The sequence below is a fragment of the Lynx canadensis genome, chromosome D2 (genome assembly GCF_007474595.2).
Source record: "Lynx canadensis isolate LIC74 chromosome D2, mLynCan4.pri.v2, whole genome shotgun sequence".
Classification (NCBI taxonomy): domain Eukaryota; kingdom Metazoa; phylum Chordata; class Mammalia; order Carnivora; family Felidae; genus Lynx; species Lynx canadensis.
The window spans coordinates 10975721-10991722 of record NC_044313.2 but is presented as its reverse complement, the minus strand read 5'-3'; the positions used below and the strand labels follow the sequence as shown (position 1 = coordinate 10991722).

Below are 16002 nucleotides of genomic sequence, written 5' to 3'. Positions count from 1 at the left end.
AAGGCTAGATATGGCAGGCAGAAAACCTGGTCTCCAAAGCCTGGCCTTGCTACTCACCAGCTGTATGTCCTTGGGCACATCATTTAGTCCCCAAGCCTGGCAAAGTATAGTCACAGAGTCATCATGAGGATTTAAGAGACACCGGTGCCTGATGCTACCCAAACATAGTTCCTGCCTCATAGAGCGCTCTGTAATCAATGTTGCTTGCATCTGAATCCCACCAGCTTGCTTCATTAAACACTTATTGTACTTTTCTGTGTGCTTTGGGCCAAGGGAGGGGAGGAGATGGAAGAAAGGAAGGGAGACGGTAAGCAAAAGTATTAAACTCTGCTTTGTGGAGGAAATGAAATTTAGTAAAAGAACATCAAAGAAACTGAATCGATTGACTCTAAGCAAGTCCAGTGTGTTGCCAGAGAGATGGGGATGGGAGGCCAAAGGTTCTTTCTGCAGTGGAGGATGTGAGGGGGTCCTCTGGCAAAGATGAGTCATCATTATAGGCTATTCTTTCCTGTTTAAAAAGCCACCACTCTGGGGCGCCTGGGTGGCTCAGTCAGTTGGGTGTCCAACTTCGGCTCAGGTCACAGTCTCTCAGCTCGTGGGTTCGAGCCCCAAATTGGGCTCCGTGCTGACAGCTCAGAGCCTGGAGTCTGCTTCAGATTCTGTGTCTCCCTCTCTGCCCCTCCCCTGCTCACACTCTGTGTCTCCCTCCCTCTCTCTCTCTCAGAAATAAACATTTTAAAAAACTTAAAAAAAAAAACTAAAAAGCCACCACTTTAAAGGTGGCTCCCAGCAATTGCAAATCAATTATAACCCACAATCAGACCTCCAATTTTTTTTAAGTCGTCAGAGTCTCTAAGTATAGATATAAATCCTCCTTCTTTGAGGTCAGGAGTTCAGTAACATCATTCAACTAGTGAGTCTAAATGAAACTAACTTGAACTAATTATCAATCAGCCCTCTGATAGCAAACTGCTGTCCTCATAAGGGATTATTTGTTATTTTTTCCAGGCAATTTCTTTCCTCACACCCCTGGCTGTTATTTGTGTGGTGAAAATTATCCGGCGAACAGACAAGACTGAAATTAAGGAAGCCTTCTTAGGTAGAGTATTCACAGTTCTTGCTCTAGGGGATGGGGCTGAACTTAATTAGATAAGTAGATTTAAAAAATCTCTGTTGAACTCAGCTGATTTTTCTCTTGGTCAAATTAAACTTGGGAGAAACAAGAGAAGGTAAACTTTTAGCCCTAAGAAGAGCCAATTCGCAGATGGTAAAAAACACCTTACCTTCAGTGGCAGCCTGGCTGCTGTCCATTGTGCTGAATGTGAATGTCCGTCTGTACATCCCAGATCAGGGTAGCTCTTAGTGGTAAGGCAAAGATGATCTGAAACTGTCACTATTGACTGCCAAATCCCACATTTGTGACTAATAAATTACAGGCAATTCAGAAATCAGGCACAGATTTCTTGATCTGTCACCATTGGCTGGAGGCACAAATGGGCAAAAGCAGATGTAAAATATAACAGAATTCGGAAATAAACTCTATAACTCATCTTTTTGGGGACATTTCTAAAATTAAGCAATTTTTATTGTATAGAGAGTGTTGTAGTCTTTGCCATCGATTATAAGACCGTTGTAACAAATTCTCCCCAAGCTAAGCTGTATCTGCATGTGACGCAAGTTTGACATTTTTAAGATTAAACCCATTTTTATGATCTGCATATTAGTTAAAGGACTGAGTAAATGACAATATTAAGAGAAAGCAAAGGTAATTGGCTTGCTGAGTAACCCAAATAATACCCAATAGCCAGGTTTTCAGCTTTCTGATCCTTAGGAAAACTGAATTATGTTTTTTTTTTTTTGACACCTCATAAAAGCTATCCAAACTCTTACATAAACTGTGTTTTTGATGTGTTGTATGGACTTTATTATTCAGTTAGATAATATATCTGGAAAAATGAGATATTGCCCCTCTGAGGGTATGTTTGTAAATTATTAGGCTTTGAGGAAATGAAAAGGTAGCAAAACATGGTCTTCTCTATTTTTGGTACAAGAATGAGCGTAAGGGCAAAATCTTGGCTAGGCAGAACAGTTAAGGGGCTTTGTGCTCTGACACAGGACAGGGAACATTTCTTACATAACCGGGCTTGGGTTAGGCTCTAATTGAACAGAACAGAATCTCTCTCCAATTAGCTCACATAAATTAGGGGTTTAGTTACAGGGTTATATCAGCAATCTCACAGATAGCCACGAATAGGGGGAAAAGGGACAGAGGAGCAGTATGGGAACTAGAATAGGGAGCCGGGCCATCGGGACGGGGATAGAGACATGCTTCTCTCTGTAATGTGCCTTCCCTCTACTTCTCAGGTGTCCTGCCTAATCCTCCAGTGGGCCCATCATTTCTGCTGCCCCATACTTTTGATTTCTATGGGGTTCGAGCTTGCAGCGGTAGGCGCTCCCGCCCCACACCCATAGGACTGTCACCTCCAATGCCCACCTCCAAGTACCTCTGCATCTAATGGACCAGACTTCCTGGGCAGACCCTCTGGCTCAGCCCATTTTTCATACCCGGACACAAAAGTCATGAGTCCCTGGCCAGCCTATAGGTGCCCTATCTCAGGTCAAGTGTTTACCCGGCTGCTTATCTGTGGTTTGGGAATTTGGCAGTCACATGATCTCAGTCCCCTCAGCTGATGTGGCAGAAAGGTCAGTTTTTCCAAGGAGGGCATAGTCAGTGTTTGGATAAATATTCCCATGGTCCCTGAAACGTCCTACTGGGAGTCGTCTCAGTTGACCTGGCAATCCTTTGCCTTACTTTTTATTCTAGTTGCTCCCCTGGAACCGAGTCCCAAGGTAATATGACTGTGGGTAAGACCTGTCTCTCATGGTTATGGTTATAATTTACTGCCAGCTTTTGGAGTTGTGTGTTGTTATGGCAGTAAGTTACTTCTCTAGACCTTTTCATTTTCTGCTAAATCTCCCTTAGAGTGACATTTAGAAATTGCACACCATATCCTGCCCCCTATATGTTAACACACAAGGTGGAGTTATTGGATGTTCTGTTTGCCTAAATAAATGAGAGCTTGCCCTGTAAAAATGATAAAGAGCCTCCAGTTGTACACAGGTGGTTTTTGTTTTTTTTTTTTTTAATAACTTCTTTTAGGAAGCCTTGGAAGTAGGGGGCTGGAAGAGTAATCTTTCAAAACCAAGGACAGAAAATCACGTGTAGTGTTTCCAGTGTTATCTGGAGTTCAGGACTTTCTCAGTGAGAGTGGTTTAGTGTTCAGGTCCCTTCTTTAGCAGACCTGAATCCCAAGTCCTTCCTTTAGCCGCATGTCCACAGTGGCCACCTTTGTGCGTGTGCCGTGGAACAAGATGGGTGAGGGTTGCCCCCATGCAGCATCCGGCTTTTAGGGGTTTGGCTGCAGAACGGCCGATTGGTATAACAGAGACCCCTGTTATGGAAATACCACAGTGCTGAATTCCCAACAAGCAAAGTAACAGCAAAAGCCCTCTAATCCTTTGGGATGCACATAAGCAGTATTGTTCTCAATACAGGCCTCTCGGAGGCTAACTCACTGGACACTTCACTTTGAATTTCTTTATCGGACATAGTCTGGTTTGTCTTTGGTTTAGTTTGCGTAATCTCTCAAACCCACTGTGCTGTGGGATGTTGTAAACACAGCCCTTATGAAACAGACCCACTGGGTTATTGTTAGTCAACAAACATCCCTGATCGGGGCCATTCATTTCCTGCTCAGCCAGCCTTTCGTGCATCTGATCTGGGCCCAGCCTACCCTCTGGTATCAGTGAGAGGCCCCCATATTGGTCCCCCAGGGGTTGTACTATTCAGACAAAAATAATCAGTTCAGTTTACATCCAGAATGCTGGGATGACTTTCACCCTAAATAGCACCAGTTAGGAGCCCGATTGTCTTCTGTCTCCTTCAGGCTTTTAGATCAGAGAGTGAAGTTGCCAGCTGTTGGTGGTTACATCGCATCTACACGTTTTCTAGTTCAGCTACTTGAAACTTTTCAAAGAACCGCCCTGTGTTACAATAAACCCAGCCGGTGCTGAGGCTGGGGACATGTATGGCGTTCTGGATCCATGTAGCGGTCTATGAAATTCCCTAAGGGCGTTGGGAGATCAGCTAGCAATGCTTGTTTCCGGAGACCTCCTCGGTGCTGAGGCCATGCTAGGACCCGAATAAGAAGGAGTCTGACCCAGCTGGGAAAACCCAACAGTGAGTCTGCCAAACCAGCTCTAGCAGGAAAAGATCCCAGTCCTGCAGGGTGATCCCACAGCCTGTGAATTGTTGTAGCTCTGGGGAGAATACATCAGTGAAGATAGCTCAGGGCATTTTCCCTCCTCTCGGCAAAGGAGACCTCTCAGCAGTGTTCTGAGGTGGCCAGAGAGGAGGGAAGCCAGCATTTCAGAAGGAAGGGTCTGTGTGTACAGGATGTAATCAGCGGGATCTCTCTGAATTCCCCCACGCTCGGTTCCGATTTATACATCCCAGTTGCCTGCTTGGTGTGTTAATGGCAGTGCGGGGCTGTGACTCTTGCTCTGCTCTTCACACTGGTGGCCCATCCATCCTTTGCTGCCACACTCAGATATGGCCAGTTGTTGCATGTCTCGCTCTTAGGTAATTTGTTTCCCTTTGACAAAAGTATTCATTTGAACCGGTCCCTCCCATTCTCTCTGCTTCCCATGACTTGTTAAAAGCAGACAGGTTTTGTATCAATCTCTGTGGCCGGTGCCCTCAGTGACTGTGTCAGCCATTCCATAGTACTTTCTGCTTGTAGAACACATTTGTCTCCCTTGATGACCATGAACTGGTCCAGGCAGTCCCTTCCTGGAAATGTCCCGCCACTGCTATTTTCTTCCATAAATCTCAGCTACTATTGAACAGTTAATATTTGCCAAAGGGAAACGGTAGCTTATATGTTTTATTATTCAACAAAACAATGGAATGGGGGCGTCAATAGGTTTTTATCGCTTATGCATGGTATTTGACCTTCCATTATGTTGACTTGCCTTTTGTGAGGTCTTGATAAATATGGGAGAGACCTGGGAGGTCCTTGCAGGGAAAGCTCTCTCCCTTTGGATGATCTGTACTTCAGCCAGCAAAATCCTTCCAAGCCACTTAGAGAAAGTTTCCATGCTGTATATTTTTAAATAATGTACTCCAGAAGTTCCTACTGCCTTAGATGGCAAAAAAGTACCACCTGGCCAACCTTCTCAAAACCCAGTGACGTGTTGGGACTGTTTACCTTCTCAGAAAGTGATTTGTTTGATAACGAATGGACAGCTGTCAGCAGGTGAAGAGTCAACAAAGAGATAATCGCCAAGTGGGAATGTCCTGCTCCGAAGACGGATACCAGCAGATGCTGTGATTAGAATTATGTTTGAGAAGATTGCCAGAAAGAAAGAAAAATGTTAGTTTCTTGCTACCACTAAGAGGAATTCTATATGCTGTAATATTAAATCTGTTCCTATCAGGCCAGAACATAATGGATGTGTTCCTTTCCAATATTAAAAATATTAAAAAGTCAGGGAGGAGAGATAAATTTCATGTCATAGGGGCTTGGCATTTTATGAGTCACTCTCCGGAGTCTTGTCTTAATTATATTTTACTCTAGCCATGCAGACTTACCTCTGTTTTTTTAAAGTATTGGTTCATATTTCTATGGTCATAAATCGAATAGTATTATCACGGAACAGTGATGTTGATGATGATGTTGATGATGATGTTGACGATGATGAGGATGATGATTGTGATTGGGAACCAGCTCATTATTTTTCTGTCTGTTGGTTTTGTTTTGTAGCAGTATCCTTGGCTCTTGCTTTGAATGGAGTCTGCACAAACACTATTAAGTTGATAGTGGGAAGGTAAGTTGCAAAAAGAAACAAAGGGCTTAGACTCTCAAGGTCATCTGTGGATTGGCACATGGGAAGCGATTCCTCTTCTCCATTTATCTTGCCTCTCTGTTGACTGCTCCAGCAGTGAGCTGGTCTCCATAGAGGTGAAAGGTCGAAAGACCTGAATTTGAGGCCTGACTTCAGCCTTGACTAGCTGTTGGCCGTGGACAGGTTAGCTCCCCTCTCAGAACCTCAGCATTTACTGATTATCTACCTGGTGGAGGGTGCTGGCCAGGTAGCAAGAGGGCAGAAGGTGGATACAGATTGGGCCATGCATCACCTGGGGCTGGGGTATTCTTCCAACTTTCTGTTTAGAGTTGCTGTGAGGCCCCAATAAAATGCTGGTTCCCAGGCCTTGTCTGCTCTAAGGTTCTGGTTCAGTAGGTGAATAACTACATTTGGAGAACATTAGCCGATAAGGGGAGAGAGAGTACGCCAGCAGCTCTGATAGATTATTGATTCTGATTATTGATAGGTTATAGATATTGATAGACTATTATTGGGCCTAGATCCGAGAGCTGGGAAGATCAGGAAGTCAGCGTGACCCAATATGGGCAGAAAAGGGCCCTAGCGTTTATAGAACTAGCAGAGCCTTGCCCATGGCTGGCCTTCAGCAAATATTAGTTGAATTAATGGGAAATGATTGGCTATCACCCATCTGTGTAAAAATCCTCACCTGAGGGAGACAAAAAAACATGGGGTGAAGTGTGTTGGTGCAAGAATCCAATTGCTTGCTTTTGCCACTTACTGGTTGTATGTGACCTTGGGCAGGAGTATTACCTTTCTAAACCTTCATTTTTGCAACTGTAAGATGAAGGAAGTCCCGGGAATGGCATAAGAATCATACGTTATGATGCTCGTGCAGTGCCCAGCACTGTGCCTGGTCCCCAGGAAGGGCTCAGTCAATGCTGGCTGTGTCTGCGACAGGTGGCTTGACCTCAGGGGGCCAGCTTCCGCCCACTTCCTGTGAGGTCTGCCTCCCTTGATGTGGGCCAGAGAGGCCAGCCTGGATGGCCATGAGCTGTGCATCATGGAGCCGAGTTGTCGGGTCCTCCCTCTCAGTGAGGTTAGGTGAAGCCTGCTATTCAACGAGGGGCAATTGGCCATCCAAGTTCAAGATGTAGGGACGTGAGAAACCTGGAGTCTGGGGTCCTGAGAGCAGCCTCTGAATGGGAGCTGTGGATGGAGGCAGGAACCACCTTCTATTTCTCTGGCACTGTGCTTAGGGCCTCCTATCTAGTCATCTCCTCTAAACCTCACGACCTCACCTCTGGGTGGGTATCGATCCCCCCCCTTTTACAGATGTGGAAACTGAGGCTGGGAGAGGCTACACAGCCTTCCCAAGGTCAGAAAACTAGTAAGTGGCCAAGCGGGAGTTCCAACTCAGAGCTTTCTGACCCTGAAGCCTGAGCTTCTCCCAAGACCCCCATGGTCCATGGGGAGCTCTGGTGTCAGTGACAGGAGGAGCTGGGGGCAGCAGGGAGTGGTGGGGGTCAGCTTGGGGTTCATTTGTGATGGCAGCATTTTATATTGAAAATGTCCATGGTGTCTTTTGTAGACCTCGCCCCGATTTCTTTTACCGCTGCTTTCCAGATGGAGTGATGAACTCGGAAATGCACTGCACGGGTGACCCCGACCTGGTGTCCGAGGGCCGCAAAAGCTTCCCCAGCATCCATTCCTCCTGTAAGTTCACGGTGGCTGGGACCCTCTTTAATTCCGGGTCGTGTTTCCTGACCACTTGCCTTGAGATTTTCGGTCGAGAGGAAAGTGCTGGGACATGAATGTTGAGCACAGTTCATTCTTCTTCCCTGTAGGCTTAGAAACAAGAATTTGCCAGCAAGTAATAAGCCTGTGGATGAGGCTCTAGAGTTTACAAGACATTGTATGTGTTGCTTTTATGAGCTCAGCAGAGTGTGACATGTGACACTTTACCCTTTGGCAGTGCGATTCAGGAGCCTGACAGTGCAAGGGAATTTATCACGTTCTCTGGGACCTTAAGCTTTTCAGCTCTGTGTTCTTATCTAGCTCATTCTTTCGGTGACAGTATTGTGTGTGTACCAATCTATAGCCCATATATACACATATACAAATACATAAACACACACACACACACACACACACACACACCCCAATATATAGTCTGGTTATAGATATGCAAGCTGGGACCAGCCTTAAAGCCAACGCTAAGTAATACGAATCAGGTGCAGGGCGGTGTAGTGCAGAGCACATAGGTCTTTGAAGTGTGACAAACCCTGGTTCAGTCAGGTATTAGCTCTGTGACTGACCCTCCCCTGCCTCAGTTCCCGCTGTGTAAAATGGGGATGATAATGCTTCCATGATTGGAGCGAGAGTTAAAATAAGTAATGATGATCGCTGTCATTTCTGGAGCAGCCACCATGACAAAATGTGTAGGTGTGTTATCTTATTGAATCCACTCAACGTATACGTGAAGTACTCAGTACGTGCGTTAAATCAACGGTACTCATCCGTATTATTGTTTGTAGCCAGAGCTGAGGTTCCAGAATACCCGGGCTCATTCCGGCAGTGTTTACGGAATGACTAAATGCCAGGCACTGTGCCAGGTATGGGGGACACAAAGGTAAATAAGACACAGCTCGTGTCCCGGGGAGTCCAGAGGCAGTGGCATGCTGTGTATTTAGGTTGGTGATCCTGGGATCATTGGAGAAGCACTGTGGCCACCGGTGACCACTTGAGAGAGGCCACTCTTGTGACCCGAAGTCCTCGATTCCTTACAGGTCTGACGTTACATGCCTTTGGCAGGTCTGTTACCTTAATCTTTCCTGTTTTCTCTAAGTACTTAAGACTGAGTACTTCTCCCTGATAGTGGCTGGATCAAGGAGTAACTATCCTGAGGTGCTTGTGGACATTTTGCTCAGAGCCCTTAGAGGCGAGAGCCCTGTCAACAAGATATTGGGGTTCCAGACACTCTAAGTGAGTTGCTGTTAACCTGTACAGTGGCCCCCCCACCCCAGGTCGGGTTATCCCCATTTTACGCATGAGGACAGTGAAGCTCAGACAGACTCAGTAACTTGTTCAAGAACCCTTCATTGACCTTCATGCCAGCCTCTGACTCCATAGTGTCTCAGGGCTTTCAGTGTTTAAACACAATGAAGATGTATGCATGTATGTATGTATGTATGTATGTTTGTATTTATTTATGTATTTGGCGTAAATGAGTGAGGGACAGAGAGTCAGAGAGAGGGAGAGGGAGAGAGAGAGAGAGAGAGAGAGATAGAGAGAAGAGGGGCTCACCAAAAGTGGGGCTTGAGCTCATCCAATGGGGAACATGAACTCAGGAACCACGAGATCATGACCTGAGCCGAAGTCAGATGCTTCACCGACTGAGCCACTCAGATGCCCTCCATGTTCATTTAAACAAATAACTCGTACTCTTGTCTGGTTTGTTGGAGACTATAGTGGGTTGAATAATGTTCCCCCAGAAGATATGTCCAAGTCTTAGCCCACAGAACCTGTGAACATGACCTTATTTGGAAAATAGTCTTAGCAGAGGTAATTAAGGATCTGGAGATGGGCTCATCCTGCATTTAGGGTGGCCCTAAGTCCAATGACAAATGTTCCCATTAGAGAAAGACAGAGGAATATTTGAGACACAGAGACACAGGTGAGAAGGCCACGTAAAGTTGAGGGCAGAGATCAGAGTGACACAGGGAGCCACCTGGAGCCACCAAATGCTGGAGAAGGCAAGGGAGGATCCTCTCCCGGAGGCTTCATGGGGAGCATGACCCTGCCACACCTGGATTTCAGGCTTTTGGGCTCCAGAACGTGAGAGAACACATTGCTGTTGTCGTTAGCCATCAGGCTGGTGGTCATCGGTAAGGGCAGCCCTGGGAAAAGAATACAGAGGCTGAGACTGAACACTTACCAGTTAATGGAAGGGGTTTGGCTCTAGAGTCTCGGGGGAGATTGAGGGAAAACGCTTACCGAGTGTGCTTCCCTAGAATGCCCATAGCGAGGGCCCCGCGGTGCATGAAGGTGGAGGGCCCGAGCTTCTCTGAGGCTACTTAAGGCAAAACATCCATTTGTAATCACTTCCCGCTCTGAGTTTATTTGTCCTTCTGAAGTCTCATTTTTTTTTTATGTTTATTTGAGAGAGAGAGAGACACAGAGAGAGAGACAGAGAGACAGAGCATGAGTTGGGGAGGGGCAGAGAGAGAGGGAGACACAGAATGTGAAGCAGGCTCCAGGCTCCAAGCTGTTAGCACAGAGCCCAACGTGGGGCTCGAACTCACGAACGGTGAGATCATGACCTGAGCCGAAGTCAGGCGCTTCACTGACTGAGCCTCCCAGGCGCTCCCTCTGAAGTCTCATTTTAAGTGAGCGTCTGTTTTGGAGGACTTGTGGTGCCAGTGGAGGAATGCCCCACCGCACGGTTACCGTCTGCTCATCATCTGGCATTCTGATGCCAGCCACTGTGTACAGGGCCCCGGAACAGCATGCACCTGGGCTTGACCCCTGTCTGCTCTCCATCTCTGTCCCTGTAGTGTCACTCGAGTTCTCTATTGTTTTAGGGCATGTTCTGTCCTCCCAAAGACTTGGTGCTGAGCTTTAAGGGGCTTCCAATGCTAAAAGCAGAAAGAAGTGAACCCCTGTGGGAAAACCTGAACCCTGGCTTTCTTTCCGATGGTTGACCAAGGACAGCGGCACAATTTAGTATCCCGTGTTGCATTTGACCTTGGGAAGGAAATAGCTCTGGGTGTGAAGAAATCAACCCAGAAGACCGCTGGTCCTCGAGAGTGAGGGCCAGGCCCCACAAAAGTGCTCGTTTTAGAAGCACACCTTCCCTATCAGATGCATTTGCTGACAGAGCTGTCCGCCAGGTGCCCTGTCAAATGCATGGCTGATGTCGCATCTGTGGGAGACCAGCTTTTTGACAGAGGCTGTTACTATCTTTTGCTTAAGACACTACTTGAAAAGTTACAGGTTTTTACTACTTGGCAGACACAGAATCCTACCCTGTGTCTAGGCGTTGATGATAGTATTTTTATCTGCTCTCTTTCTTTGTTGTGACAGGTCAGTGATTGCCTTACAGGGTACTGCCACATCCACTTAGAAAAACCATCAGTGCTGTTCTTTGGATTTCTTACTGTGGCTAACAGGAAGCCTCGTGGTTGGCATGACTCTTGGTTTTCAGAGGAGGTGCTGGGCCTCAGTGGGGTGACGTTAGTGGACCCCAGTTGTGACACACACACTCCTTCTCCCTTCAGTAAAATCAACTTTGTAGGTTGCACTGGAGTGAGTAGACACAGGCGTTCTGGAGCATGGGATCTCCTGAGATGAATTTTCCAGGCTAGGTAACCGTGGCTTTGCTTCTGCTCTGTTTATAGATAATCAGTGACTAGAAGGTGGTCGATGTCCACATATCATCCTGCAGGAGAGTTGGTTTTCTTCAAACATAAGAGCAAACGGTTTCTTTTGGAAATAAAAGATCTTGTTCCCAAGTTACCATAAACAAGTCAGTGCTCCACTGAAGTGCTTGGCTGGCAAACAGCATGCCCCATGGCAGCCTTCGTATGGGACTCGTTCCGTAAGGCAGCCCGGGCCACCCTTCTGGGCAAAACAGAGATCACAGTTTCAAAGAGCAAGTGTTCCCTCCAGAGTTACCAGAAATTTGGGATTTAAAGCAGAGAAAGGCAAGGGAGCTTCAAAGCAGGGATATTCTGAAAAGGGAATTGTCTTTCACTGCAGTCTCTGCTTCTGACCGGGTATGGTTTCAGGGTTAGGTTTCAGACAGAAAATAGAAGTAAATTATTAATGCCACGTGGAGCTATTAAGAAACTTCGTTCTTGTAAAAATGGTGAGAATCTATCAAGTGACATGGTTGTCAGGCTGTCAGCAAACAACAGCCCGTGGGCCAAATCCAGTGCCTGCTTGTTTTTGTAAATAAAGTTTTATTGGAACGCAGGGATGCCCATTTGTTTATATATTGTCTATGGAGGTCTTCACATTCTAATGGCTGACTCGTACAGTTGCAAGGGAGACATGGCCCAGAAAACTGAAAACCTGTTGCTTATTCTCCAAACAAATAGTATGAAAAAGCATTACCATGAGGGCTGGGGTTGGACGGGGATAAATAGGGAGAGAATAGAGGAGTTTGGGGACAGTGAAACTACTCTCTATGATACTTGAATAGTGGATATGTATCATTGTGCATTTGTCAAAACTCATAGAACGCACAACAGCAAGAGTGACCCCTAATGTGAACTGTGGACTTCGGGTGATTTGTCCATGTAGGTCCATCAGTTGGAACAGATGATGGGGGATGTTGATAGTGAGGGGGCCTGTGCGTGTGTGGGGGTGGGGGTCCTGTGAGAAGTCTCTGTGTACCTTCTTCATTTTGCTGTGAACCTAAAACTGCTCTAAGAAACTTAAATTAAAAAAAAAAAATTACTAAAGCAAGACCAGGGCACTGTAATTGTGCACACAGATGTTTCAGTTTTTAACCAACTATTACATTTTTTAAAGGGGGCATTTATAGAATAATCGGTGCTCATGGGATACAGTTCTTTACATGACAGACAAGACTCAAAAGGTGTATTTGGCTGATGGTGATCTAACAGATTCTTCTTGAGCACTGACTGTTTTGTAGGTACTGGGTTAGCTCCTGGGGAGGGTACAGGATGGTCAGATGTGGTGGTGTCTTCTTTAGGGCAAGAACACATACCAGGTGCATTGCCATGGTGCTGTGGAATTGGGGAGCTGGAAATTCCAAGCCGGGGACAGGGAGAACTCTGGGAGGAAAAGCACCTGTTCCTATCATTTCCCAGCAGAAGACATCGGAGCTGCACATTTTGAGATATTTATACCAGAAGTGCCTTTATCCAACTCTTTAGCTGGGTGCGGAATTCTAGGTAGAAAATCACTTCTGCGCAGGATTCTGGTTTACAGTGCGTTTGAGACAAGCCTCGTAGTCTTCCCTTCCTTGGTTTTGTTTTTCTTTCCCTGTCTGGAACCTCTTAGAATCCTTTCTCCGTGTCTGGCCATCTGAAGTCTCACATGATGTACCTTACTGGGATTCTTATTTAAGGTGGAAACACTAAGCTAACTGGGCAGACCTCTTTAATTAGTCTTCACTGAAGGATGACTGGGGAGCGAGCTGGGTTTTCACTGGTTGATTCTGAGTGCTGGCTTCTGGCCTTTACTTTGAGCTCTTCCATTTCCCAGGGAGGCGCCTCTGGCTCTCGCCGGGTGTACCTGAGCCTGGCGTTCTGGGTGCCAGGCTGAGGGGCTTGGGTTCTTACAGGTGACCTTGCAGACATCCCCTTAACCCCCTGGTTCTCAGCCTGGTTGTTTGGCCCTGTTCTCTACTTGCCTGCTTTTCCTAAGTGCAGAGCCTCAAATAATTGAACTTTCTATCTTCTTCAAGAGTCAGGGACGTGATGTTTCCTTTCTGGTTTGTAGGTTGGGGTGGAGACGTTAACTGCTCTTAATAAGGTCTTTCCACCTGTTCCCTGTGTCCATCCTGTGCCTTCCCCCTGCCTCTTGTAGTACCTGGGGCCTCCAGTTCAGAGCTTTGCAGGCTCTTGTTGGTGGGTGAGCGGCTTCTCATCAGCACCGCCCTCTGCAGGCCGTAGACTTGTCTTTCCTGGCTCTGAGAGGTATTCTTTCTGCCACCTGCTTTTTCATTGGCATACGGTGTGGACTTAAATGGACTAGCTCCATTTAAGGTAGAATCTATGTTCCTGTTTTCATTAGTCATGGTTCTCCAGAGAAACAGAACCAGCAGTGTGTGTGTGTGTGTGTGTGTGTGTGTGTGTGTAGAGAGAGAGAGCAGTTATTTTAACGAACTGGTTTGCATGGGTGTGGGTCTGGCCAGCCTGAAATTTGTAGGGCCAGCCCGCAGGTTAGAAGCTCAGGTATCGGGTGACGTTGCAGTCTTGAGTTTAAAAAGGGCAGAGCAAGCCAGCAGCCTGGAAAGTCAAGCAGGATTTCCATGTTTCAGTCTTGAGGTAGGATTTTATTTGGGAAACTTCAGTCTTTGCTCTTAAAGCCTTCAACTGATTGGGCGAGGCCCAGCCACATTGGGGAGGGTGAGCTCCTTGACTTAAAGATGGTAAATGGTCATCACATCTACAAATATCTTGACAGTAACATCTAGACTGAGGTTGACAGAGCAGCTGGGCCCCCTGGCCTATCCATGATGACACATGAAATTAGCCATTGCACTGTTGTTCTATCCTTCTGCTATCATTTTAAAATCAGAAACAACCACTATAATGCTCTAATACCTTAGCTGCAGAGGTATCCCATGTTCGAAGGTTCTTGCTCAGCCTCAATGTTCGTCTGCTGACAAGTCCTTGAGCATGGCATGCACCTGTTGAAGGGTCTTTGTAAGGCTGAATGTCTGGGAGTTTGCTTTCACTGAACAAATCTAAATGAGTTTTAACTACAGATTGAGAACTGGTCACAAGATCCCATGTATACTAACTGGCCAGGTGTGACCCTGTCCAGCATGAATATTCAGTATTATAAACCAGCTGGTTGTTAAATGTTAGGCAAGCTTTTGTGTAAAGAAACAGGAAAATGAAAACAGGAAATTGTAAGGTTTGGTCCTTTCGCATCATTGAGTTAATTGAAATTGCTGTCCGGGGGTTTTGCTGAATGGGTTTTGGTAGATGAGCAACTTGAAACGTACTACCTTCTTCTGGTAAAAAATGCTATTGGGTGGCTCAGTCAGTTAGGCGTCTGAGTCCTGATTTGGGCTCAGGTCACGATCTCACGGTTCGTGGGTTCAAGCCCCGTATTGGGCTCTGTGCTGACAGTGTGGAGTCTGCTTGGGATTCTCTGTCTCCCTCTCTCTGCTCCTACCCCGCTTGCTCTCTCTTTCTCGCGCTCTCTCTCAAGATGAATAAATGAACTTAAAAAAATGCTATAAAATGGCAGTTTCGGCTGCTGAGGTCATTGGTTCAGCCAGGGCACACTGGTGGTCATTTGTCTGGGGTCAGCTCAATTAGTGTGGTTTCTAGAACTTAGAGGAAAACGTCCAGTCTCACTAGTGTCTAGAGGGACGGCATCAGATTTGGCAAGAGCCCCTTACAGCTTTTCTCCTAAATCTGTATCATCCTCCATCTCAAGCTTCAAAGACAATTTGCGAGGTTCTGGGAAGCAACTGTGGTTATTTTGCCACATCTTTCTCAAGCAAACGAAGACTCCCCTGCACATTGGAGAGCCTTGCTCTGGGGTTGCCAAATGTGGGGAGGGAATGCTTGCTTTAAGCAGAATCCTAGACCTCTTCATAGGAGGGCACCTCTTCATCTTTCACAATCACCCCTCCTTGTCTCAGACATCCCCCCCCATAATTGCGCCTTTCTACTGTGAAATTTTAATGCCAACAATATACTGTATCTGTGTGTGTGTGTACTGTGACCCTTTGCAGGGCCACAAGCAATTATAATACCTAAGACTTTTTCATCTCCCCAAGAACCAGTTTTCATTCCCCTTGGTGGGGGGGCGGGTGATGCTGTCCTGTTTGAGGATGCATGTTTTGGGGTGGTAGTTCTCAACTGGACAGTTTTGCCTCCTGGGGGACAGTTAGCAATGTCTCGAAGGAAGTTTCGGTTGTCACAAATCGGGGGGCGGACTACTAGCATCTAGTACATAGAGGTCACCGATGCTGCCGTGAACAGCCTGCAGGGCACGGGACAGCCCCGCAACACAGAGCTATCTTGCCCCAGATGTCAACTGTGTCCAGGCCGAGCAGCCCTGTTTAGGGTAATTAGGCAGATGTGTGGAAGAAGTTGATCACTCGTGTGTTAAATTCATCCACTCTCCAAGTTCCCGGTCTGACCAAATAGGATTGATTGATTGATTGATTGATTGATAAAGTTTATTTATTTATTTTGAGAGAGAGAGAGAGAGAGAGCAAGCGAGCATGAGCAGGGGAGGTGCAAAGAGAGAGGGAGAGAGAGAGAATCCTAAGCAGGCTCCACACTGTCAGCGCAGAGCCCGATGAGAAGCTCGAACCCACAAAACCGTGAGATCGTGACCTGAGCTGAAACTGAGTCAGATGCTTAACCAGCTGAGCCACCCAGGCGCCCCTCTCAA

The 16002-nt window shown here is 46.5% G+C and overlaps 1 protein-coding gene across 1 annotated transcript in view; it reads left to right on the top strand.

Annotated features, from left to right (window-relative positions):
- The window catches only part of PLPP4 (phospholipid phosphatase 4), a 127376-nt gene that overhangs the window by 54675 nt on the left and 56699 nt on the right, over nt 1-16002 (top strand). Inside the window, exons 3-5 of the mRNA XM_030334804.1 lie at nt 1009-1099; nt 5826-5889; nt 7478-7602. Of these exons, the coding sequence (XP_030190664.1) occupies nt 1009-1099; nt 5826-5889; nt 7478-7602 (280 nt within the window). The remainder of the gene's footprint in view (nt 1-1008; nt 1100-5825; nt 5890-7477; nt 7603-16002) is intronic.